Raw genomic sequence first — 26,120 nt, forward strand, 5'->3', positions numbered from 1 at the left:
GCACCAAAGCCCTGGACAAGTGGTAATGTTATTTTCTTAGTAAAATCCTGCTGGGTTTTGATAGAAACTATATAGGCGACACTTCACCAAAAACAAAGATATAGAGAAAAATCGAAACAAGTATGAAATATATTAAAATTAAGACACATAAAAAAATTAACACATGTACCTTTGTACTTCTGATGGGACAGTTTCTGAAATATCCTTGTGATAGTAGTATAGGTAAATTCAGGAAATGCCTAAAATAATTCATTGTAATTGAGTATGTTTGTAGATGTGTTAGGATTCATGAGCTGGGTTTAAAAAAAAACAATTCATAATGTTCTGTAAAGAATAAGCCCCACTCAATGAGTTTAGAAGCGCTGGGATCACTGTAGCAGATTCCCAGCCCGGGCATTCCCAGGACTGGCTGCATGTAGCCTGGCGTTGTGTGCTGGAGCAGCGCCTGGCCCACAATCATGTGTAATCAAGTTACTGCAAAACTGTGCAGCAAAATTTCATCTGTTCCACATCCTACCTGGGTGCTACTGAGGTTAAAAATAATCAGAATAACAAAAACAGGTTTATTTTACCCTTAGAATGTTCTTAAGTGCCCTATTTCCCACTCTAAAAGGTCACTATTAAGGAGTAAATTCTAGAGGATCTGGCAGCTCAGGCCCCAGAACAAAATGCCACAGGTACAGGGTCACTTGAGCCCTGGGAGCCTCCTCAGCTGTGGCTCTGGAGCTGCAAGGCCCGGCAAGACTCTGGCAGGGCTCGGCTTGGGGTGAGGCAGGCGGTCACGAGTACACGCCTTGCCTTGGTGTAGAGAAAGTGCTGAGTGCTGGTGTTCTGTCTGTTCCCATGAGGGCCCTGCCCTTAGGACCTTGTTTAACCTTCATCACTTCTGGAAGTGCCTTGTCTCCAGATTGTCACGTGGGCTTGGGGCTTCAGTACGCAGATCAGGCAGGAGACCCAATTCTGTCATAGCACCTGAGTTTGACAACATTCTTCCTAAAGGTATTGAGACTTTTAAGAAGGCTATCTGCAGCTTATAGTGAGCCTAAAAACTTAAATGGTTAAGGGTACGCAAGATCTAAATTATTCTGTATTTTATACAAATATACATGGCAGTCAGCCTGTAAACTGAACGGGAATAATGTACGGTGAACCTTTAGAGCAGATAGTAGTGGCGCTTTAATTCATTGTTGTGAAAGGAACCACGGTCACATGGTGTAACGCCATTCTGAATCGTTTCTAGATTTCCGATTTCCAGGCAGTCATCCTGTCCTCAGGCTGCAAAATCCTGAAGCATGTGAAATGTTCAAAAGGGAAAAAAACACAGGGGTAAGTTTACCCCCGCTTCCTAAAAATGATCACCTAAGTTATAGCGTGTACTTCAAACCATTCCGGTTATATTTTCCTGTTTTTAAGCAGTTCAGACGTAGAGGCCGTGAATGGGGGGCTGTGGTTAAGAGGCAGAAAATGACTCGGAAGAGTCACATATGAGGTTGAAAGCAAAAGAAGGAACATCCAAAACAAAATACAGGTGAACGCTGTGGTGATGGCTGAGAAAGCTGGCAATACAAAAATGCCTATGGGGAAAGTTTGCTCTATAAAACTCTATAGCAATAATCAGAATCTGGGGAAGTTGGTCATAATAAATGTGTCAGAAATGTACATATTTTAACACTTGTTGTGAGTAGAGAGCATGAAAGGGAAGGACAACATAAACTTTCAAAACTGAGTCCAGAGCAGGGCATGGTGGGCACGCTTGTAATCCCCGCACTTGGGAGGCTGAGGCAGGAGGATGCACGGGTTCAAAGCCAGCCTCAGCTACTGTGTGAGGCGCTCAGCAACTTAGACCCTGTTTCCAAATAAAGTATAAAATAGGTCTGGGAGTATAGCCCGGAGGTAGAAAAGCCCCTGGGTTCCACTCTTAGTACCACAAAAAGAAAAATTAAAAATTAGTCCATTGTGGTGGTGCACACCTGTTCTCCTGGTCCTTGGGAGGTCCAGACGGGAGGATTAGTTTCAAAGCCAGCTTCAGAAACTTAGCGAGACTGTTTCTAAATAAATAGGGATAGCCCAGAGGTAGAACATCCCTGGGTTCCATCCCCAGGACCACAAAAAATTAAAAAATTAAAAGCAGATGAAATATGTAGGGGCAGGCAATCTATCAGATTTCTGTACTTCTCATTTTTGTTATGAATTTAAAACTGCTCTAAAGTCTTTGATAATTGCAACCTTGAGACCAGCTTCAGCACAATGGCAAGACTTGATAACCTAATAAGACCATTTCAAAGTAAAGAGCTGGGGCTGAGAGTGTAGCTCAGAGTAGAATGCCCTGGTTCAATCCCCAGTACTGAGGTGGAGGGAGGCGAGTTGTACTGTGCACAGTGGCACTCATCTAACCCCAGAACTTGAGAGGCCGAGATCGGACAGCTCCAACTGCCGATCCCAGGCCCGTGCGCAGTAACAGGAAGACCCTACTTCAAAATATGGCTGGAGCTGTAAACTGAACAGTAGCTCCAAGGTAGAATGCCCTGGGTTCAATTCCCAGTACTGGGAGGAAAAAAAGGTAAAATAGTAATATACTTGATGGAATATTTTTACCCTAAGAAGTTGAGAGAACTCCCAGACAAAACACTAAATTTTTATTTTTAAAAATACAAGTTGAGCCGGGCATGGTGGCACACATTTGTAATCCCAGCACTCGGGAGGCTGAAACCAGAGGATAACGGTTCGCGGACAGCTTCAGCTTCTTAGGCCCTGTTTTAAATTAAAGAATTAAAAAAAAAAATAGAGCAGGGGGTGTAGCTCGGAGGTCAAATACCCCTGGGTTCCATCACTAGACCTGGAAAAATAAATACAAATTGTTTGGCTGGGCATGATGGTGCATGCCTGTAATCCCGGTACTTGGGAAGCTGAGACAGGAGGGCTGCAGGTTTGAGGCCAGCCTCAGCATAGGCCTTCAACTTGGTCAGTCTGTGTTTCAAAATAAAATGGGGCTGGGGTGTAGCTCAAAGATAGAATAATCCTGGGTTCAATCCGCAGTGTCACATGCATAAATACCCCCCGACACACGGACACCTAAAGAGCTTGGAGTTTTAACTTGGCAATTAGCAAGTAATCTATCTTGATACTCTGAGGTATGTAGTATGTTTCACAATTAACATAGGACATTTTTCTAACTTTTTAGGTATTCCAGAAGCCCCTGGGGTTGATAATACCCCATAGATACTGCAAATTTCACTTTAATACCTTGCGTGGTTGTGAGCGGTCACAGTGCAAGTTTGTTCATGTGCCTGAGCAAGGCAATGAGAAGGTAAACTTTAAGAGCCAGGCTCACTGTGTTGCAAAGGTGGCTTCAAACTCCTGGGGTCTTGCATTCCTCCTGCCTCAGTTTCCCAAGCAGCTGAGGCAACAAGGGAACACCACCACACCTGGATTGCTTACTCTGGATATTGAGTTACATCTTACTTAATTGAAGATTTTTTCTTTGCAATTATTATATAGCAGTTAATATTTCATTATGGATCATATTGACACTTCATGGATAAATTACTGTTAATGGGCATTTTGGTAGTTTCCAAATTTGGTATAATAGCAATGTTTAGGATTCATCTTTCGGTGAACATACATGAACACATTGACAGGTATACTTAAAACTGGAACTGCAGCTGGGCGTGGTGGCACACGCTTGTAATCCCGATGCTTGGGAGGCTGAGACAGGAGGATGTACCGGTTCGAAGCCAGCCTCAGCTACTTAGTGAGGCTCTCAGCAACTTAGTGAGACCCTGTTTCCAAATAAAGTATAAAATAGGTCTGGGAGTGTAGCCTGGAGGTATAAAAGCCCCTGATTTCCACTCCATGTACCACAAAAAAAAAAAATGGAACCTCTGGGCATAGTGGGCATAGTGTGTTCAGTCTTAGCAAATGCAGAACGGGTGACCAGAGTGATTGTACAGCCTGCTCTCTCCAGTGTCCGAGAGCTGTGGGCGCATCACATCCTGACCAGCGCTTAACTCCATCAGCCTTCCTGGGGAGTGAGGCTTTACATGAAGTGCGCGGCTCTCAGAATGTTTACTGGATATTTGGATATGCCTCTTGGAAGTACAAAAGAATTTTCCTATATTCTTACAAATCTATAAGAACTTTGTATTTTGCAATTTTGTTGAAAAATACATATATACAGTGTATATGTGTAATGTTACTGTCATAAATCAGCTAACAACAAGCCAGGCATGGTGGTGTACACACCTGTAGTCCCAGTACTTGAGAGCCCAAGATAAGAGGATCGAAGATCAGGAGAAGCCTCAGCAAGAGCAATGTGTAAGACTCAGCAGTCCAGCGAGACTGTTTCAAAACCAAAAATAAAGGGCTTGGGGGTATATCTGAGGTAGAACATCCCTGGGTTCAATCCCCAATACCATACACATAAAAATCAGCTAACAGTCTTTCTAGACTCTATTCTAATTTTTTATCCTTATACCAGTAAGTGGTTTTTATATAATCTACATGGGTCTTTTTAATGAATTCAGTAGTACATTTCAAACCTGAACCAGATGTTTCCTTACAATGTTGTAAACTTTAAAATTTCAAAATAAGCAAAAAAAACCCTGAAATTTTTGTAGTTTTTTATGAAAGAGGAAGGTAAGCTGGGCGTGGTGGCACACTCTTGTAATCCCAGCATTCGAAAGACTGAGACAGGAGGATTGCGGTTCATAGACAGCCTCAGCTACTTAGTGAGGCCCTTTTGCAACTCAGTGGGTCCCTGTTTCAAATGAAGAATAAAAAATAGGGCAGGGGGTATAGCTTGGAGGTCAAATGCCCCTGGGTTCCATCCCCAGACCTGCAAAAAAGTAATTTTACATTTTCTATGACTTTTAGGTTTGCATGGATGTGTTTAAGAAATACATAAGTATAAATGAGCTGTGTTTGCTACGTCGTGCAGGTATGGAAACAGTTGAATAAATACAAACTCATTAATGTGGGAGTTTCACATGGGCCTTTGCCTTAGTTTGAAATTTAACATTAAGTATGATAATTAAGAGTGGCTCAGGCCTTAGAAAAGATTAAAAATATTTTGGTTAATACAAATCTATAATTCACCTAACACTAGTTCCCTTATATAGGAATATTTTCACGACTTAGAAATCTGACTTTCAGATGAAAGGGAGTGGAAGTGGTACGCTAGCTAGCCTGGAGCGTCTGAAGGAGTCCCTGGGCGCCCGACGGTCTCCCACTTTGTTCTGCTGTGTTGGCCTCGCTGCCGGGTGCCATCTCCAGGGTAGAGCTCCTGAGCCCGTCAGGCTGTTGTGGCTCCTGTGACTTGGGCTCTGCCGCTACGCCGCGTCTGCCCAGGACCCTCTCGTTCCACTCCTTGCCTGAGCAGAGTCCACGTAGCTGTCAAGGTTGAATAGTAGCAAGCAGGGTTCCCTCCTCGGGGCAGCCCTCGCCTGACTCCACGGCCTGCCATTCCTCACTGCCACCTCAGACTAGATTGGGCCCCAGGGCAATAGCCAGGCTGTCACCTGACAGTGACCAGAGATGTCCCACGATGGCAGTGGTGTGCTCCAGTTCCATAGTCGTCTGCTTGGAATCATTCAGCTCAGTCTCTGACAAGCTTATTTTACTTTCCTGCCATGGAGAGGGCATTTTAGGGAACTTATCTGTAACGAGGATGTGGGTACGGCAGAGGTGGTAGAGCCCCAGTGTGGGCATGGGCCTCGGGAGAAGCTACCCCTGGTTAGATGTGGATGGATTTCTGGATTCCAGAGACAGTTTCGTAGCCTGAGAAGGGGAGGAGAGGGAGGGCAAGGAAGATGCACAACCCCCAAGTGCAGTTCTGTGTGGCCAACATCCACTGTGGTCACAGGAGAAAGGCATCTGAGCGGAGCTTTCAGACAAACGCGAGAGACTTAGCTTGTAGTAAAGAAACATAGAAACTGTCTAGCATAAAAATAGAAACTTGGCTCAGTGGAATAGGATGGGTAGCTCAGAATTGACCTTAAATTATATATAAAGGGCTTAGTGTCTGGAAAAACCAGAGGCTAAGCTGGGTGGTGACGCACGCTTGTAATCCCAGCATTTGGGAAGCTGAGACGGAATTGCAGTTCACGGACAGCCTCAGCTACTACTTAGGCCCTTTGCAACTCAGTGAGACCCTGTTTCAAAATAAAGAATAAAATACAGGGCTGGGGGAGAAGCTCGGAGGTAGAATGCCCCTGGGTTCCATCCCTAGTACCACAAAGAGGCTTTGAGGAAGGCAGACTTGCATAAGTGTAAGACAACTGGATAGAGAGCAACTGGGAAAAGATAGCACCGCCCACGGACGCCAGAGCTTTACTTTCTGTGCTCCACAGAGGCCCCAGGGACCACTGTAATGCCCAAGGAGAGGTAGTGGAGTGATGGGCATTCCTCCACGATTTAATCATAGGTCTTTGTTTTGTTCGTTTCCACAAAATTCTCTTTTCAAGAGCTTGACTGTTGCTGGGCGTGGTGGGCACGCTTGTAATCCCAGCATTCGGGAAGCTGAGACCAGGGGATCACGGTTCGTGGACAGCCTCAGCTACTTAGGGAGGCCCTCTGCAACTCAGTGAGACCCTGTTTCAAAATAGAGTAAAAATTAGGGCAGAGGGTATAGCTTGGAGGTAGAATGCCCCTGGGTTCTGTCCCCAAACCCACAAAATAAAGTTTGACTGTTAGAAATATAGAGAATATGCCCATCCTCACTGTCATTTGTAGTTGTGTACCACTTGAAGGTAAGTTGCATGTACTACTGGGTCTTTTATACCTAAGTACTTCAATACATGTTTGCTAAAAATAGGTATTAACTGTTTTAAAATCTAGTCAGTTGACTCGGTGTTCTTTATAGAATTTTCCTCAGTCTAGGATTCAGTCAAGGATCCACATTCATTTAGTTGCCTTGTCTCTAGCCTCTTGATCTTGGAGTACACTGTAGGGGGAAGGAGAGGAAGGGAAAACAAGGCTGGGGATGTAGCTTCGTGGTAGAGCACTTGCCTAGCATACGTGAGGCCCTGGGTTCAATTCCCAATACCACAAAACACACATCATAAGAGCATCTTAAGTGTACGATTGACTAGCATTAAGTACATTCTCAACATTGTATAACCATCACCACCCTCCATTTCCGAACAGAAACTAAGCAATAATGCCCCATTGCCTCCAGCCCCTAATAACCTCCATTCTCCTATTTCTGTGAATGTGGCCATTCTAGGTGCTTCCTAAGGGAGTCATGCCGTATTTGCCCTTTCATGACTTATATCACTTAGGGTAATGTCTTTAAGGTTCATCCATGTTACTAAATCTGCCAAAATGTCTCTCCTTAAGACCAGCTAAATATTCCAGTGTATGCAGATAGTGCGTGTTTACCTGCTCATCTGCTGGCAGACTTGCATGTCTCTGAATTTTGAGTAGTGTTGCTGTTCACCCTGATGTACACACATCTCTTCTTTGGGTAACATACCTAAGAGGAGAATCCTTGGTCCTCTTTTATGTTCTATATTTGGATTTCTCATAAAATTATTTTCAGCTGAGTGTGGCGGCACACCCTTGTAATCCCAGCAATTCGGGAGGCTGAGACAGGAGGATCACAGTTCACGGACAGCCTCAGCTACTTAGTGAGGCTCTTTGCAGCTCAGTGAGACCCTGTTTCAAAATAAAGAATTAAAATAGGGCTGGGGTGTAGCTCAGAAATAGAATGACCCTGGGTTTCATCCCCAGTATTGTGAACATTTTTTCAGAAGTCTTAATGACTAAAGACACCTGAAAAACCGATTTTTAAAGCTGGGCGTGGTGGCACACTTATAATCACAGCATTTGGGAGACTGAGACAGGAGCATCTCGGTTCCTATACAGCCTCAGCTACTTAGTGTGATGATCTTTGCAACTCAGACCCTGTTTCAAAATAAAAAATGGGGCTGTCATTTGCAGGTAGAATGCCCATGGATATCCAGTACCACAAAAATAAAAATTTAAAAATTATTTTTATCATAGACTAAAATGAATCAGTATAATAGCAATCAGAAAAATTTTTAAGCCGGGCGTGGTGACGCATATGTATAATCCCTGCACTTGGGAGGCTAAGACAGGAGGAATGCTCAGGTTCAAAGCCAGCCTTAGCTGGCTTAAGAGACCCTGTTTTCAAATAAAATATAGGTCTGGGAGTGTAGCCTGGAGGTAGAAGGCCCCTGGGTTCCAGGTTCCATCTCCAGTACCACCAAAAAAGCTTTTTCTGTGTTTTGGAGGGTGGTAACTTCTGATCTAAAGTAAAGTACTAAAGATATAAAGTATCAGAATATTTTAGAATAACAAGAGGTCAGCTATTTACAAAGGCAGGAACATTGTTTCCTCTTGTGAGAATTAAAAACAGATTTTTGAACATCCAGTAACTACTGGTTCACTAGAATTGTGCTCTACTGATCAAAGAGGAAAAGGACCCAGTACTGGTAAATCATTGGTCAAATAGTATTCTGAATTGACAACTGTTCTAGAAGCAATGAAGCAGTTCATAAGCTATGAAAATAAGTTTTTAAAAACTTAACACCAGCTAGGCGTGGTGGCGCACACTTGTAATCCCCACGTTTGGGAGGCTGAGACGGGAGGATTGCGCAGGTTCGAAGCCAGCCTCAGCTGGCTTAAGAGACCCTGTTTCCAAATAGGTCTGGGAGTGTAGCCCAGAGGTAGAGGGTCCCTGGGTTCCATCCCCAGTACCACCAAATAAAATCTTACACCAATTCTAACTGTGTGTGTGTGTGTGTGTGTGTGTGTGTGTGTGTGTATACACTAGGGTTCCTGGAAACCCTTCTACCTCCGGGCTATACTCCGAAACCTATTTTATATTTTTATTTGGAAACAGGGTCTCTTAAACCAGTGAGGCTAGCTTTGAACCTGAGTGATCCTCCTGTCTCTGCCTCCCAAGCACAGGGATTACAAGCGTGCGCCACCACGCTGGGCTCCAACTGCTTTTTAAAGATCTGCAGTTTTAACTGTAGTAAACACTCTGTATTTGCCATTTTCTCAATAGATTTTCTATGTAGGCAACAATGTAGATACTACTAATAGCAACAAGAATTTATCTGGAGGTACCCAGCAAAAACAAATGTCATATATAAAGCAGCTGTACAACAAGATTCAGTATTACACCGTAAAAATAATTTAATGGAGCCAGACATGGTGATGCATGTCTAATTCCAATACTTGGGAATCTGAGACAGGAGATCACAGGTTCAAAGCCAATCCCAGCTACTTAAGCCCTCTTCAACTTAGACCCTGTTTTGAAATAAAGAATAAAAGATAGAGCTAGGAGTGTAGCTCAGAATACCCCTGGGTTCAATACCCAGTACTGCAAAAATACATAACTTTGTCATTAGCTACTGACTGATACATAATCCATCCAATATTTCTAGTAGAAATAACACAGAAATAAAACTAAAAGTAATTGTTACTAAAGGCAGCTTTAGATAGTGCTTTGACCTGGGAAATTTTGGAATGGAGGAAAAATCAATAGTCACAATTTTAGTAAAATTAATGGGAACTAGAAATGGCTTAGATGTTACATAGGAAATAGATTAAGGAATTCCAGCACCAGGCTCCAGAGAGGAGGGGAACTCAGAATGGAGCTCAGAACCAGAGAGGAGACATGCCGGCCTCACGCCCGAGGACATGGCAGCAGCACCTTACTGCCGGTGGCAGCGGAGCTCACCAGACGGCACCAGACCAATGCACTCAACAGCCCACCAGGCTCCAGAGAGGAGCGGCAGACAGCGAGCCAAGGTGAGCCGCTGCGGATCAGCCAGGAGGAATTCGGGAGATTTCTTGGCACAGGGTGCGTCTAAAGCTCCCAGGGGCTGGGCTCAGCACACCCTGCAGAGACTCAGAGCGGAGCTCAAAAAGGAGAAATACGCCAGCCTCATGGCCATGGGCGTGGCAGCAGCGCCATATGGCCACCGGCGGCGGCAGCAGCAGCGAATTCACCGAGTCCACTACAGTTCCATCTGCGCACTCAACAACAGTGAGTCAAATTGCAGCTATACTCCCAGGGACTTGACCCAGTGGGGGAATGGCGGTGGCAGAGACATCACACCATAGGAGAACGCCCAACCTGGCACCCCCCATGGTCTAAAGCAGCCTCAATTGACTCCCTGGGTCTGAGACTGCGATACAACCCAGTAAAGGAGTAGTGGGGACTGAGATACCACAGACTCGAGAACCAGAGCACCTTAAGTGAAGTCGCAGTGACCCAAGGAAAGAACCCAGAGAAGGCACAAACTTCCGAAATCATGGGAAAGAGGAATAACAATGGAGTAATGAATGCCCACAACATCAGAACCTGATAAAACAAATTCAGAGATTTCTAGAAGATCAAATCAGGAAAATAACTGTAGAAATAATAGAGGTGTTTCGTAAAGAATTCAGAGCCAACGAGAGATAAAGGATGCAATTAATGAAGTAAAGGCCTCAATTCAAAGTACAAACAACCGATTAGACCACATGGAGAATAGAATCTCGCTCTTAGAAGATGATCATTCAAAAAATGAACGCATAGTTTCTAACTTAGAAGAAAAATCTGACAGCAGGAATCTGACATTGAAGAAATATGGGCCCATTTTAAGAGAGCTAACCTAAGAATAATTGGAATAGAGGGAAAAGAAGGTGAAACCAAAGGGATCAACAATCTCTTCAAGGAAGTAATAGCAGAAAATTTTCCAAACATAGAGCAAGAGGTCGATACATAGGTCCAGGAAACTTATACAACTCCCTTTAGACAGGATCGGAGAAGAGGATCCCCACGCCACATCATTGTCAAAATGACCAATGTGGAAGCCAAGCAGAGAACCTTAAAGGCAACAAAAACAAAGGGCCAAGTGACAGAGGCAAACCAATTAGAATCACTCCAGACTTCCCAAACCAAGTCATGAGAGCCAGAAGGGCTTGGAGTAACATATTCCAAACTCTGAAAGAAAACAACTTCCAGCCAAAAATTTCCTACCCAGCAAAGCTTTCTATCAAATTAGATGGGGAAATAAGAAGCTTCCATGACAAACAGAAACTGAAGGAATTTATGTCTTCAAAACCAGCGCTAGAGGAAATACTCAAAGAGATTAACTACAAAGAAGAAATAGTTAACACACACCAGAACCAGAGAAACAAGATTTTCCATCCAACAGACAACTAAGATTGGTTATCTGTAGAGATTGTTAGTCTTTTACCTATCTCTAAATTGTATTGTTTGCTTTTATTGTTGCTAATTTTTAGGATTTCTAGTTGGAATATTAATACACCTTCAGATATAGCATTTGGAAATATTTTATCCCATTCTATCAGTAACTTTTAACTCTGTTTACATTGTCTTTGAATATACAATATTTTTTTTTAGGGAGTTTGTTTACCCTTTTGTTGCCTGTGCCATTGAAATCAAATCCAAGAAATCACTGCCAATTTCAATGTTGTGAGGTTTTATGACCCATATTTTCTTAAAGTTTATAGTCTTAAGATTTATATTTATGTCTTATCTATTTTGAGTTAATATTTGTATATGGTGTTAGGTAAGGGTCCAATTTTATTCTTTTTCATGTAATATTTTTCAACAATATTTAAAAGATTATTTCCTCCACCAAATGTTCATGGAAACCTTGTCAAAAATAACTTGACAACATATGGAAGAATTTATCTCTAGGCTTTTATTTAACTCCAATGGTTTCTATATCTGCCTTTAGAACAGTACTACACTGTTTCAAGTATTGTAGCTTTATATGGTTTGAAATCAGAAAATATACATCTTCTAGCTTTGTTCTTTTTTGAAATCGTTTTGGGTATCTAGAGTCCATATTCCATACTAGGATAGATTTTTTTCTGAAAAATAAATGTATGATAGTTTTACCTGAAAAAAATATTCTCTGGTAAGAAAGCAAAAAGAATTATTGAAATGTTATCTTTAAGTCATCAAAAGCTTGGTATCAGACAAATGAAACTGTTATGTGAGATTATCATCGTTAATATTGGATAAATTGCTATAATACTGTCAACCACTAAGCCAAGCATGGGAAGGAGGGATGGGGAGGGAACGGGTTGGGGATCGGGTAGGGGCTAACTGGGCAATGTGTGCATGTATGTCTACAAAAGTATTTTTTTAACCCATTATGATGTATGAATACAGTGCACCAATAAATAAATAAATAAATAAATAAATAAATAAATAATGGAATTGGGTGGATAACAAGAAACCAGTATTGTCATTTTTACTAAAATGTACACAGTTGTAAACAGGAATCAAAGATGTCCTCAGTGTTCTAGATTTCTTTTTTAATGACTGTTGTCGATGCATAGAAAAGCTGTTGATCTCTAAGTTGATTTGTCTCTGGCTGCTTTGCTGAATTTGTGTCAGCTTTAGAAGTCTTCTGGTTGAGTTTGGGTCTATAGTCATGTCATCTACAAGCATACTCTTAACTTTCCTATTCCCTTTAGTTTCCTTTTAACTGCTCTGATTAAGGTTTCAAGTGTTACATTGGAGTGGTGATTATAGGCATTGTCTTGTTCCTGACTTAAAAGGAAATACTTTGTTTTTCCCCATCTAGTACATTAGCTTAGGGTCTTCTTCTATGATGAGGTGGGTTTCATCAATCTCTAATTCCTTCACCTGAATGGGAGTTATGTGATGACTTACTGACTTGTTGAACCATCCTTGCATTCCTGGAATGAAGCCAACTTGATTGTCCTTCATAATCTTGGTATGGCTTTTGGTGGAGTTAAAACAACCAGAATAAGTATGAGTCACAAGAGTCAGCACCCTTCACCAAATCACATAGTCCCTCATACACATCCAGGCCACCACTCCAGGAACTGGACCCCGAGAGCATTTTGCAGTTTGGACTTGTTTTTTGTGAGTAGAACATGAGTTACCTAGCCAGTGCCTTGAGCCTTCTTGGTTAACTTCAGATATTATTGCCATTTTGACTTGATTTTATTTTCATCAAATATTTCTGGAACTTTCAAGAAAATTTATGCCACTTTATTAAATACAGAAAATTTAGAAAAGTTGGATGTTGTAAACACAGCAAATAACTATTTCTTTCCCTTTCAGTAACCATATTTATCGAGTACTACAGAAAATTCCCTCCAGGTGTGCACTTTGATTTACAAGTGCTGAATGATCTTCTGATTTCTTTACTCAAACATTGTTTATTGAAAGAAACATTTCAGGTACTGAACCTCAGCATAATGATTAAGATGCTGGTAAGTAACTTAAATACATATTTCTTAAGTTTCTTATTTGTTGAAATTAGTAGTTAAATTTGTGTTCATTGAATACTTGCTGGAAAACATTTGTTTTTCAGCATAAACAAATTTGACAAATTTAAGGTGTGTTGAATGATATGAAAATGAGTGTAATTTCTTTTGTCCAGCCTTCTCTGAAAATATTACTAAAAATATTTGAGCATGTGGCAACTATGAAACTAAGGAATGCTGTGCCTGCTGTAATCGATCTCCTCTGCAAGGTATGACTTTTATTTTCTGATACCTAAAGTGAACAACCAAGAAAAGAGTTCCGCTTATGCCCTTGCTCTGCCTTTGGTATTCTGGATACCAAGGAATTCTGTTTTTAGAACTGTTTTCAGCTGGGCGTGGTGGCACACAGTTATAATCCCAGCATTTGAGACTGAGACAGAAGGATTGTGGTTTGCAGGCAGCCTTAGCTACTTAGGCCCTCTGCAACTCAGTGAGACCCTGTTTCAAAGTAAAGAATAAAAAATGGGGCTAGTATAGCCCAGAGGTACAATGCCCCTGGGTTCCCATCCCAACTAAAATTGCTCTTAGAGGAAAATAGCTAACAAAGACAATGGTTTTCATTTATGCATGATTCGTATGAAGATGTCTCTTAAAGTTTTTTTTTTTTTTCATTTGATGGTACTGGGGTTCCTGGAAACCCTTCTACCTCCGGGCTACACTCCCAGACCTATTTTTTTATATTTTTTAATTTGGAAACAGGGTCTCTTAAGCCAGCGAGGCTGGCTTTGAACCTGCGCGATCCTCCTGTCTCTGCCTCCCAAGTGCAGGGATGACAAGCGTGCGCCACCACGCCCGGCTAAGTTGCTTATTTCTAAGTTTCCCTGGGAGAGTCTTGGGTCAGTGGTGACGAAGCCCTGTTGAGAGAAATGGAGAGCTCATATACGCCGCTTGCACTTGTTACTAACCTAGTTTGCCAGACAGTTTAAACTTACCCTGGTTTTCGAGCATGTTGAAGGTAGATTTTTTAAGTGTTGGTAACCAGATAAGTAACATGCTTTTCTGCAGGCTTGTTTAGTTGTCTATCTAGTCAAGTCTCCCTGGTCGGTGAATACAGAGACCAGCAGGACTTGTTTTGAGTGTTGTACAGCATGAAAGTAAAATGCCAGGTGGGATGGCACACACTTGAATCCCAGTCCTTGGAAGGCTGAGACAGGAGGATTGCAGTTTTGCAGTCAGCCTCAGCTACTTAGGCCTTCTACAACTTAGATCCTGTTTCAAAATAAATAGGGCTGGGGATGTAGCTCAAAGGTGGAATGCTCCAGGGTTCAATGCCCACCACCATAAATAATCATGATGCTTACTCCATTACTTTGTAACTGGGAAACTAAGACAATAAATAAGTGTAGAAGAGAAGCCGTTTTCTCTTTATAAAATATAAGCCACATATCGTGGCAAATAACCTGAAATCCCGAGGTACTTGGGGAGTCTGAGACAGGAAGATCATAGGGTAGAGGCCAGCCTCAGTAACTTAGACCCTATTTCAAAATGGGCTAGCTTTTTTTTTATTAATTTATTTTTTAAATTGGTGCATTGTAGTCATATATTAATCACATTGGAGTACAAGACTTGAGAGGATATACAAGCACACATCATCCAATTAGCCCTCCTCCAGCCCCCATCCCATTCCCTCCCCCTCCCTCCATCCCAGCTTCTTTGGTGATTTACTTTGATACATTTGTTTATGTACCTCCTGCGTTTTAAAGAGGCTCCGTCCTCCAGTATTACATACCCTCTGATTGGTCACATTAGTTGCTTCACTATAGGGCCCTTTCTATAGCTCAACCTCTTCCTGTTGCCCTTTTCCTCCTAGTTATTGCTGATTAAGAGAAGCGTCTGATTTATATTTTCTGCGATATTTCTCTGTGCATGCTGCGTTGCAAGTACCGATCCCACTCTTGATGGTCCCAGTAGTGGCCTGGCTACTCAGTGGACTGATCCAGACCTCACTGGCTCAAGCAGCGGCCTTGCCTCATGGGAGGCCCCAGTTCTGGTCTTGCTGGCCCCTGCACCGGTCTAACCCCTAAGCTGGCTTTGGTCCCGGCCTTGGAGGCCACAGGAGTGAACTTGCCTCACGTCAGGCTCCGATGCTGGCCATTGGCCCCTGCACTGGCCTAACCCCTTGGCAGGATTCCAATCCCGGCCTCGGAGGCCCCAGCACCGGCCTAGCCTCACGGCAGGCTCCAATGCCGGCCTCGTTGGCATGGGCTAGCTTTTTAAAGGGGGGTATAGGTCAGAGGTAGAGAGCCCCTGGTTTCAATGCCAACTACCAAATACAAACAGTGCAAATAAGAGGATAACAAACAGGAAGGAAATCCAACTGTTATAATTAGAGCTTTGTTTTTGCTTTAAATTCTTAATTCATTTTTATTGTGGTTCCTAACAGTTGAAAATGTGCTTTAAGTGTTTAACTCTACCTGTCCCCATGTTTCACTCCCATCAGTTTCCTAGCTGTTCCACACACACTGGCTTCTCGTCTTTCACAGCTTCATAAGAATGACTTTCTTCCTTCTGCAGCTTGTTGAAGCTGGGATGATGCTTGACCCAGAGCACTTTAATTATATCGTTAGGCTTTTATGCCAAGTACAGGCATCCAAACAAGAAATAACTGCAGTTCTGGAAATCAAATCCAGGTGAGAAATCATAATTTAGGCTAAAACATATGTATTTTGGTGGGAACCAATAAAGGGTGCGGGCCAAGCATTGGCAACTGCTCCTGCGAAGCATCTGTCCGTCCTAAGCTGCCCTCTGGCCTCAGCTGTGAGCTGCCTTAGCCGGCGGCCTCTGCTCAGCCTCGTTTCATCTTGGCATCTGGCGTTGGGGTTTTCCTAACTCTTTAAAATAATTAACCTTTCCTAGGATTGGGAAATTTGTTTTAATGGACATTTAGACTTTTTATACTATAGTGTTTGACTCTGTATAGATTTCCTAGTAGTTGTTCCAGTGTACTTTTTGTCCCAGTGATCCCAATTCTAGAAATAAACCCTGAAAATGCCTGTCGATAAAAGTATATCAGATGATTCATTGTAGCGTTCGTTTTAATTGTATAATATTGGAGATAATCTAAATGCCCTTAGTTGAATCACCTCGAATATATCCACACAGTGGGGTACTATGCTTCATAGCTATGAAAATAGTGAAGAATTTATGAACTGATTTAGAATGATATCCAAGACCCATGTTGGTGAAAATGTTCTAAATGTAACAATTAAAGGATAACATTTGGTAGGGTGTATTTAAAAGTGTGACTACCCTCAGAAGGAGCTTCTGTGGAAGGCCAGAGGGAGGTGAGTAGTCAAAACTATGCACATGTTAGTTTTAAAAGGAGATGAATCCAAGTAGAAGTCAGAGCAGTGGAAATCACCAGGTTCAAAAAAGAGCGTTACGTAATTATAAGTCAGCCAGTACACCAAGAGACAGTTGGAAATCATGAGTCAAAGTTATAGGAATGAAAGGAGAACTAAGCAGATAGCTCTGGTCAGGGACTTCACATGTCTTTCCCCTCTCTGCAACTGATAGAAGAAACGGCACCGCTAATCAACAGGCTCTGACAGACAGCCTCCGCACTGCTGCAAGCAGCCGTGGAGCACTCGCCAAGACACCTCGTGTCCTGGATGATAAATCAAACCTCAAGAAAATGTCAGTGTACCATTCACATCCTCTAACCAAAAAGGAGTCCAGCTAGAAGAACCAGGAGAGGATAAGGGGGAGTCTCCAGTCACAAAGCAGCACACTTCCAGTCCTTGGCTTAGAAGCAGTCTCAGAACAATGAGCTGAGCCCAGCGGGGCGCACCCGTGTGATCCCAGCCCTGGAGAAGCTGAGAGGGGGTCACAGGTTCCGGGCAGCCTCCGCTGCTGAGTGAGCTCCTCTGCAACTTGGGGGTCACAGGTTCCGGGGCAGCCTCCGCTGCTTAGTGAGTTATCTAAAGGGATCAGCATGAATTTACAGTCACTTCCAGAAAAGAGTAAAGGAATAGCTACCTGTATATTTTCAGGTCAGTATTACCCAAATAACAGAGTACATAAAGAAGAAAAACTACTACAATGTCTCTCCTGAGCCTATATGCAAAAAATACTAGTATATCAAATGCAGTGATGAGTTATATACATCACAACCAAGTGGGGCTTATTCCAGTAATTCAGAGAAGTCTTAGTATTTTCTTGTTACTTGGAAAGCAGCCAGTGTAATCCAGCATACCAGTAGCAACGTAAAGCACATCTGTCAGTACAGAGGGCATTTGACAGAATTCAACATCTGCACAGGATGAGAAACTCAGCAAGTTATGAATAAATAAGCTTTATTCATAAGCTTGCTAAAGAACATGTGTAAGGAATCTGCAGCAGACATCGTACTTAGGGGAAAAGCCAGGGCTTTTCTACGATTAAGAACTAGGGCCTGGTCGTCCCTCTTCTCAGTCCTCCCAGGTTCAGTTGGCTTTTCTTCTTAACCTGTCTGGCTGCCACAGACCCTGTGGAGTGCTGAGGTAGGACTGGCGCTCAGGCTGGGAGTTGGCCTCTGTTCGGTTGTTCTGCCGTTTCGGCTTTGCTGGTGGGCTGGATGCATGGGTGTGTAAGGAACTTGCTTTCTCCTTCCCTAGGCTCCTGCAGCGCTTCCTCGGGTTCGTGTCTAGGACGCTGGGCTCGCTCACTCGGCTGCATCCGTAGCGTTACTCAGCTCTTGCACTCGGCATAGCCCCTTCTCCCTCCCCCAGCCCCATCACTCCACTGGCATCTGCTCCCCACCTGACGCCAGTCGTGTTTCCGAATTGGTGTAACTTCCACATAAAACACCTACAACTGCTTGTTTTTGAGACTGGCAATAGTTTTGTTTGTTTGGTTGGTATTTTTTGTGGGGTTTTTTCGTGTGTGGTGGTGATACTGGGGTTCCTGGAAGCCCTTCTACCTCTGGGCTACACTCCCAGACCTATTCTTATACTCTTTTTATTTTTGGAAACAGGGTCTCTTAAGCCAGCGCGGCAGGCTTCGAACCTGTGCCATCCTCCTGTCTCCGCCTCCCAAGCGCGGGGATTACAAGCGTGCGCCACCACGCCCGGCAATAGTTTTAGGGCACACTTTCTGCGTTCGTTGTTCTTGGGTACCTGAGGTGCAAACAGCACCATGAGCAGCCGTGACTCCGAAGGGGAATGAAGCCTGACTCTCCTCTCTCATTAAAGGTTCCAGATGAAGCAACTTAAAAAGAATTGGACTTGTGACTTAGACTTGGCCTTGAATGAAATAGAGGTATGACATTCATCTTAATATCTACAATCTCTGAAAAGTCAGTAACAAATACTTGAGTGATAATCCCCCTAGGAAACGTTTTTGAGATGTGGCTATTGGAGAAAATCCTTAAGGAAGATAACTGATTTTGTTTTTACAAGTTAATATTTTGAAATGCAGACCCTGCAAATTGCTAAAATTGTGGGCTATTCTAAAACTTGCTCAGCTTAAAAATTAATGCATGTTAAAGTAGAAGAAAAATCCAAAGTTTAGTCTTTAATTCTGGCTGAGCAGACTCACAAAGTATACAAGAAAGCTTCTTTCTGGCTACAGGTGACCATAGTGCATGAAATGAGGGAGGTCGGGATCACAGTTGCTCTCCAGGGATTTAGAGTATCAGAAGGAGAGAACTTTCAGGATGACTGCTTTTAAAATCCACGTTTGGCCGGGTGTGGTGGCGCACGCTTGTCATCCCTGGGCTTGGGAGGCGGAGACAGGAGGATCACGTAGATTCAAAGCCAGCCACACTGGCTTAAGAGACCCTGTTTCCAAATTTTAAAAAGTATAAAATAGGTCTGGGAGTGTAGCCCGGAGGTAGAAGGGCTTCCAGGAACCCTAGTACAACTAAAAATAAAAAATAAAAAAAAATCCACATTTGTATTTTACATCATTAAAGCAACTTTTTGATGGTACAAAATTTTTTTCCAGTATGGGGAATGGAACCCAGGGGCATTCTGAGTTACACCCCTGCCCTGATTTTTTATTTATTTTTAAACAGTGTCTCACTAAATTGCAAAGGGCCTCACTAAGTACCTAAGGCTAGTCACGAACCACAGTCCTCCTGTCTCAGCCTCCCGAATGCTGGGATTAAAAGCGAGTGCTACCATGCCCAGATCAGAAAATTCTTATGGTAGAAAAACAGTAAGTTCCCTGAAATGTGCTTTATTAGCCCCTTTGGTAAAAATTCTGTGACCAAAAAGGCATGTGGGCCTCAGCTCCGAAGGGGCAGGGAATAGTAAAACGCAGTCTCTAGACGTGATGGCGGCCACACCACGTGAGACAGCACACAGCAGGCCTCCACCCCCTCCGTAAAACCTCTCTACCGCCTGCTTTAGGTCTGGGGTAACGCCAGGTGCTTGAGGACCTAGATAATTGTGCACTGCTGTCTGGAGTCATAGACACTTGACTGTCAGAAAATTGAAGTTACAGAGAATAGATGTGACACTTGTCAAGATTAGCAGAAATTTTGTTTATCTCTAGAATACCTCCATGTCCCTGGCCTGTATTACATGTTTGTATAAATTAAATAGCTTTCATTTTTTTCTCTTGTTTTTAATAATTTTGCTAGCATTGTAAAGAAAAAGGTGACTGGACCAAATTGGGAAAGCTATACATTAACATAAAAATGGGCTGTGAAAAATTCGCAGATTTCCAGAGATTTTGTGCTTGTGTTGCTGAAACTCTCATAAAAGACTATGAAGAAGAAAGACCAGGTGTTCCTTTTTGTGAATTTGCTGAAACAGGTAAAAAGTCACTATTTTGGTCAGAGTATCATGTGTGATGAAGGTGCTGTGTTCGTAACAGGAGTGTAAGGCACTGCATGTTTTCCATGTTGAGGACAAATTAGCATTGCAGGTTTCAGATATTCCCGCCTCTCACTGAATTCTACCATCGACTTACTGTTGAGCTAGATTGTGAGAAGGCAAAAACTGGTGTCCTAGAGCTAGGCATGGTGGCTCACACTTGTGATCCAGCATTTGGGAGATGGAGACCGGAGGATCGCAGTTCGCAGACAGCCTCGGCTACTTAGCAAGGCCCTTCGCAACTCAGACCCTATTTCAAAATACGGAATCAAAAATAGGGCAGGGGGTGTAGTTCGGAGAGGTAGAATGCCTCTGGGTTCATCTACTGGGTTCCCCAGTACCAGGGGAAAAAAAAAAAACTGGTATCTTAGCCACAACACACTTGTACTAGGGATGAAACCGAGGGGCATTCTACCTCCAAGCTATACCCTTGGCCCGATTTTATTTGGAAACAGAAGTCTCTAGGTTGCTAAGAGCCTCACTAAGTTGTCAAGTCTGGCTTTGAACCTACAATCCTCTTGTCTCCGCTTCCCAAGTACTGAAATTACAAGTATACATCATCATGCCTGGCTATACTTTCTTTTCATTTAAATTGGTTAAACTATTGCTAGCAAATTATACTGGAGCACCACCTGAGTTTTTAAATTGCTGAAGTTGTTACTAACTTTGCTATAAGTCAACAAAGTTCATAGTTTTGAGACTGTGTGAGGTATTAGAGAAGGAGCTCAGGAGCATTCTACCTGAGCTACACCCCCATTCCTATTTGTTTATTTTGAAAAAGGATCTCACTAAGTTGCTGAAGGCCTGGCTAAATTGCCGGGGCTGGCTTAAAACCTGCGATCATCCTGTTCTAGTTCTCTAAGTACTGGGATTGCAGTCGTGTGCCACCTTGCCAGACCTGAAGTTTTTATGTGAGCTATTCACTATGCCCATCTTTATCAGAGACTGGTAAACAGTCTGTAAGAGGTCAGATGTCTTGTTGGTGATGCACATACCACATCTGATCTCTATCACATGTTCTTTAGGGGCAAGAGGCAAACTAGGGATCGAACCCAGGGATATTATACCTCTGAGCTGCACCCCAGCCCTGTGTGTGTGGGTGTGGGTGGTACTGGAGATGGAGCCCAGGAGCATTCTACCTCTGAGCGATATCCCCAGCCCTAGTTCTTTATTTTGAATCAGGGTCTCACTATGTTGTGGAGCGCCTCACTAAGTAGCTGAGGCTGGCTACAAACCTATGATCATCCTAAATTAGCCTTTCAAGTACTGGGATTAGAATCGTGTATCACCATGCCCAGCCCCCAGCCCTATATTTTTATTTTTTGTAGTACTGGGGATTCAAGCAAGGGGCATTTTATCTCTGAGCTACACCCTCAACCCTATTTCATTTTTATTCTGAAGCAGGGTCTCAATTGCTGAGAGCCTCCTAAATTGCTGAGGCTAGCCTCAGACCGGCTGGCCCACAGGCTGGACGCCGCTCAAAGCCAGATCTGGCTGTGGCTTAGGTGGCCAGCGCCTGGCCTTAGCAGTAGCATCAGTAACTCTACTAACCTGCCACTTCCCGCATTTGGAGTCACTTTCATTCTCTCCCATGTGTCTATCGTTCCAGTCGGCAAAGATCCACAGAACAGCGAAGTGGATAAAACCTTGCTGGGAAGAATTGGAATCAGTGCTGTGTACTTATACCACAAGCTGGCACAGTGGGCCAAGGTACTTCATTCTGTCTTTAGGCTTTCCATAGTGTCAGTCTTAAAATTGTGAACAAAGTATAGGTAATCTGCAAACTAGGAATTTGCTGATCTTACAGGTGACAGAATGGGGCCCAGACTCGTGAGTAAATTATATACTAAGCAAATATGGCAAGGGGTATGTCAAACTAGTTACTATTTAGAATCTCATTATAGAGAACACTGAGGAGGCTGTGCTAAATGTCATTTATTTGAAGCAATCTTCTATTTGTGATTTGGCCAACTCCTGAGTTATAACTTTAGAAGAGTTCAAGATATCTTAAGATGAACTTGGGATATTTACAAGTAACAAAACTTCTTAAATCACTAAGAATGCTGTGGGACAAAATACCCTATATCTTGATGTCAGATTTTTTTTTGTGTGTGTGGTACTGAGGGTGGAACCAAGAGGCTTTCTACCTCCAGGCTACACTCCCAGACCTATTTTATATTTTATTTGGAAACAGGGTGTCACTAAGTTGCTGAGAGCCTCACTAAGTAGCTGAGGCTGGCTTCGAACCCCATGTGCTGGGATTATAAGCGTGTGCCACCATGCCCAGCTTTGATGTCAGACTTTTGTGTGTGTGTGGTACTGGGGTTCCTGGAAACCCTTCTGCCTCTGGGGTACACTCCCAGACCTATTTTATATATTTTTTAAATTTGGAAACATGATCTCTTAAGCCAACGAGGCTGGCTTCAAACCCATGCATTCCTCCTGTCTCCGCCTCCCAAGCGCAGGGATTACAAGCACGCGCCACCACGCCCAGCTGATGTCAGACTGTTTGAGGCATAGTTTACCAGAGAAATGGTCTAGTGATTCAAGGCCATATTATATTTCTTTGCTTACCACCTCAGAGCAGTCTAAGTTAGACTCAAAGTCCAAGTATAAGACAAGAAAATGCAAACTGAGGAGGAGAGGTACACAGGAGGGTTAGTCATTGAGAGCGGTCACTGCTAAGCTGACTGAATACGTCTAGCTACTTTTAGAGGTCATTTCACAATTGTATGTTTAATATTTAAGTACACTGTTATTTGCATACTTACCAAATTCATGAGTTTAGAAAACTTACCCGAGTGGTAAAGGAGGGAGGGGTCCTTCAGAAGCTTCACTCGTGCCTGGGAGCGGGCATGGTGAGCCCTGTCCACACTCGGTCTAGCTGCACGGTGCTCATAGGTTTTTCTTGGGTCGTTAATGTTTGGGAACTAGACTAGTGAACAAAGTGTTTGTGTGCGTGCAGTACTAGGGATGGAACCAGGGGCATTCTAACTTCGATCTACACCCCCAGCCCTTTTTTTTTTTTTTTTTGTAACGGGGTTTCACTAAGTTGTGGGAGGGCCTCAGTAGCTGAGGCTGGCTACGAACCTATGATCCTCCTGTCTCAGCCTCCCAAATACTAGGATTACAGTCATGTGCCACCACACCTGGTTTAAAAAGACCTTTTTTGAAGACTCAAACTGTTTTTCTACAACTTTATATCTTAATTTCATTTGCTATTTCTTGAAACATTGAGAAGTTGGACATGGTAGCACACGCTTGTGGATTATCCCAGCATTTGTGGGCTGAAACGGGAGGATCGCAGTTTGCAGACAGCCTCAGCTGCTTAGTGAGGCTTTGTGCAACTTGGTGATACCCTCTTTCAAAAATAATCTTAAGGAAAAGGCTAGGGTGTAGGTTAAAGGTAAAATGCCCCTGGGTTCCATCCCCAGTACCACACACAAAAAAAAAAAAATGAAAAGGGCTGGAGATGTAGTACAGAAGCAGAGTGCTCCTAGGTTAAATCTGCAGTGCCACAAAAACACCCAAAAAGCAAGCAGCACACCACGTGTACCCTGCAGACCTTAAAGTACTTGCTTTCTGGCTGTTAACAGGAAGACATTGAATGGATGTCCAGTTTTTCACATCCAAACCAAAGAAGTCTTCATGTAGAACATGTGAATTCATCTACTGAATTAGAAACAATCTTACCCTTTTCCCTGCTCATTTTATCTAAATTTGGTATCTCCATTTGCACTGTCTCCTTCCTCGATCTCAGATTGGTCAGCTGGAGAGGAGTAAAAACCTCTAGTCAGTAGTTTCCTGCATTAAGGCATGAAACCTAGGTCCAAGTGAAGTCTTCAGAGGACGCACAATGTACCCACCAGATGAAGGAACTGCTGGCAGGGGTCGGCGGTAGGGGAGGGGTGACTGATGCCAGAGAAGCCCTCCCCATCCCACCCTCCATCCCCGCAGAGCAGGCAGCCGTGTCCTGGAGCACCTGGCTCTGCAGTCTGCCTTCTGCAGGACACCATTGGCTTTGTGTCAGTACCACAAATGATACTCATTAGCGTTCTCTTTCTACTCTAGGGAAGGAAGGTCTTAGATAAACTGTATGAATTAAAAATACGTTTTACAAGTTTAAAAGGACTTATAGGTCCTGAGAAGTTAGCACCGAGATGTCAAATTGTGAATGTTGCAGCAGAAATTTTTCTAAAAAGTGGAAGTCTAGACGGTGCCATCTGGGTGTTGAGGGGTAAGTTGTGATCTACTGCAAGCATGCAGCGACTGGGGCAACTTTAAAATTGTCACTACGTCACGTTGGATCTGAACTGTGGGGTGTAAACCCTGGTGGTCGTGGGGGGAAAGGAGGTTGTGGTGTACACTGAAAGGGAATGTGAGCTGGCCATGGTGCTGAGCCTTGGCTGAACTCCACACGCTGCGCCTGGCCTGGCAGTCAGTTGCCGTACAGACGCTGGGCCGAGTGCCCAGGTGCCAACCATAGAGTGGAGGCTGCGTCCGGCCCAGGCCTGGCGCTGGCCTGCGCCCGTGAACAGCGCACATGCGAAGGTGACTGCAGGTCATGTGCTTCCCTGGGAAGACAGCCCACTGTGCAGGAATTTCAAATCAAGCCAGCTTGGTATGAGTAAAAGTATAGAACACAGTAGTATCTTTGTGTGCAGGTAAAAAAGCTCTGGACTTGGACCATAAAATGGGATAAAAATAAATCTTAGCCAGGCGTGGTGGCACACACCTGTAAACCTAGTATTTGGGAAGCTAAGACAGGAGTATCGGAGGCTTGAGGCTCAGGAACTTAGATTTCAAAATAAAATGGGAGTGGGGTATAACAGGTAAAACACACCTAGGTTCAATCCCTAGTACCAAATATACATGCACCCATGTGTTTTTTTTTATTTTGTACTGGTTATTGAGCCTATAGGCATTCTATCTCCAGGCTGGATCCCCCCAGCCCAATTTTATTTTTTATTTTGAAAAACCAGGGTCTCACCAGGTTGAGTCTCACTACTTGCTGAGGCTGTCCTCAAATCTGTGATTCTCCTGTCCGGGACTCCCAAGTACTGGGATCACAGGCATGCGCCACCACTCCCTGTCACCTAAGATTGTTATTCAAGGTCGAGAAGGGCAGAATATTTTATACATTGATATTGTGGGTGGCAGACTTTACAGTGAGAATTCTATTCTGACTTTTCACTTTGACATTTCAAACTCGTTCTGAGCACTAGTACTTTTTATCATAGCTAGTGAGCAACAAATTCCTACCATGCCTTCTCCTAAGCTAGCATAAAATAAAGCCTTTAAACCATAATTTTACAGTCACAGTTCAGTCTTTATATTCCCAGTACCTGTATTGAAAATATTACACAAGTAATGACTGAACATGCAGGTAAGGAAGGTAAGTGGAAAGAAAGGCAAGTGTAACGCTCGTAATCCCAGTGTGTGGGAGGCTGAGACAGGAGGATCGCAGGTTCAGCCAGCCTCGGCAGCTTGAGGCCCTCCACAACTTAGACCCTGTTTCAAAATAATAAAATGGGGCTGGGGTATAGCTCAGAGGTAGAATGCCCCTGGGTTCCATCCCCAGTACCACAAAAACAAAGAATAGCAATTATCAAAAGTCTGCTTGCCTTTGGACTGAGGAGCTTTTTGTTTTACTTTTTGGTTCATAATAGTGGGGTCAAATCCAGAGCCCCACAAGTGACTTTTTAGATTCTAGACGTGGACACTCTCCCAGCTGTAGAGGAAAACATGAAGTAGCGACTTCTGTGCTATGAGACTGGTATTAAGTAAACTAGTCAGTTTTTATTATTGGAAATATAATTCTCATGAGACATCTGATAAAATTTTTATAAACTAGCTGGGCGTGGTGGTGCACGCTTGTCATCCCAGCATTGGGGAGGCTGAGACAGGAGGATCGCCATTTGCAGACAGCCTCAGCTACTTAGGCCCTCTGCAGCTGAGACCCCATTTCAAAATAAAGAATAAACATAGGGCTGGGAGTGTAGCTCAGAGATAGAATGCCTCTGGGTT

At 43.4% G+C, this 26,120-nt stretch overlaps 1 protein-coding gene across 1 annotated transcript in view; it reads left to right on the top strand.

Annotated features, from left to right (window-relative positions):
• LOC308276925 (protein TOPAZ1-like) overlaps positions 1-26,120 on the top strand; it is a gene marked incomplete at both ends in the record, with an annotated part of 38,509 nt that overhangs the window by 1,021 nt on the left and 11,368 nt on the right. The window contains 10 exons of the mRNA XM_080715879.1: positions 1,241-1,326; positions 3,182-3,307; positions 4,873-4,936; positions 13,088-13,239; positions 13,410-13,502; positions 15,808-15,923; positions 18,465-18,531; positions 19,859-20,033; positions 21,703-21,803; positions 24,165-24,330. Of these exons, the coding sequence (XP_080572005.1) occupies positions 1,241-1,326; positions 3,182-3,307; positions 4,873-4,936; positions 13,088-13,239; positions 13,410-13,502; positions 15,808-15,923; positions 18,465-18,531; positions 19,859-20,033; positions 21,703-21,803; positions 24,165-24,330 (1,146 nt within the window). The remainder of the gene's footprint in view (positions 1-1,240; positions 1,327-3,181; positions 3,308-4,872; positions 4,937-13,087; positions 13,240-13,409; positions 13,503-15,807; positions 15,924-18,464; positions 18,532-19,858; positions 20,034-21,702; positions 21,804-24,164; positions 24,331-26,120) is intronic.

Source organism: Muscardinus avellanarius (assembly GCF_963383645.1).
Source record: "Muscardinus avellanarius genome assembly, chromosome: 18".
In the NCBI taxonomy this organism is placed as follows: domain Eukaryota; kingdom Metazoa; phylum Chordata; class Mammalia; order Rodentia; family Gliridae; genus Muscardinus; species Muscardinus avellanarius.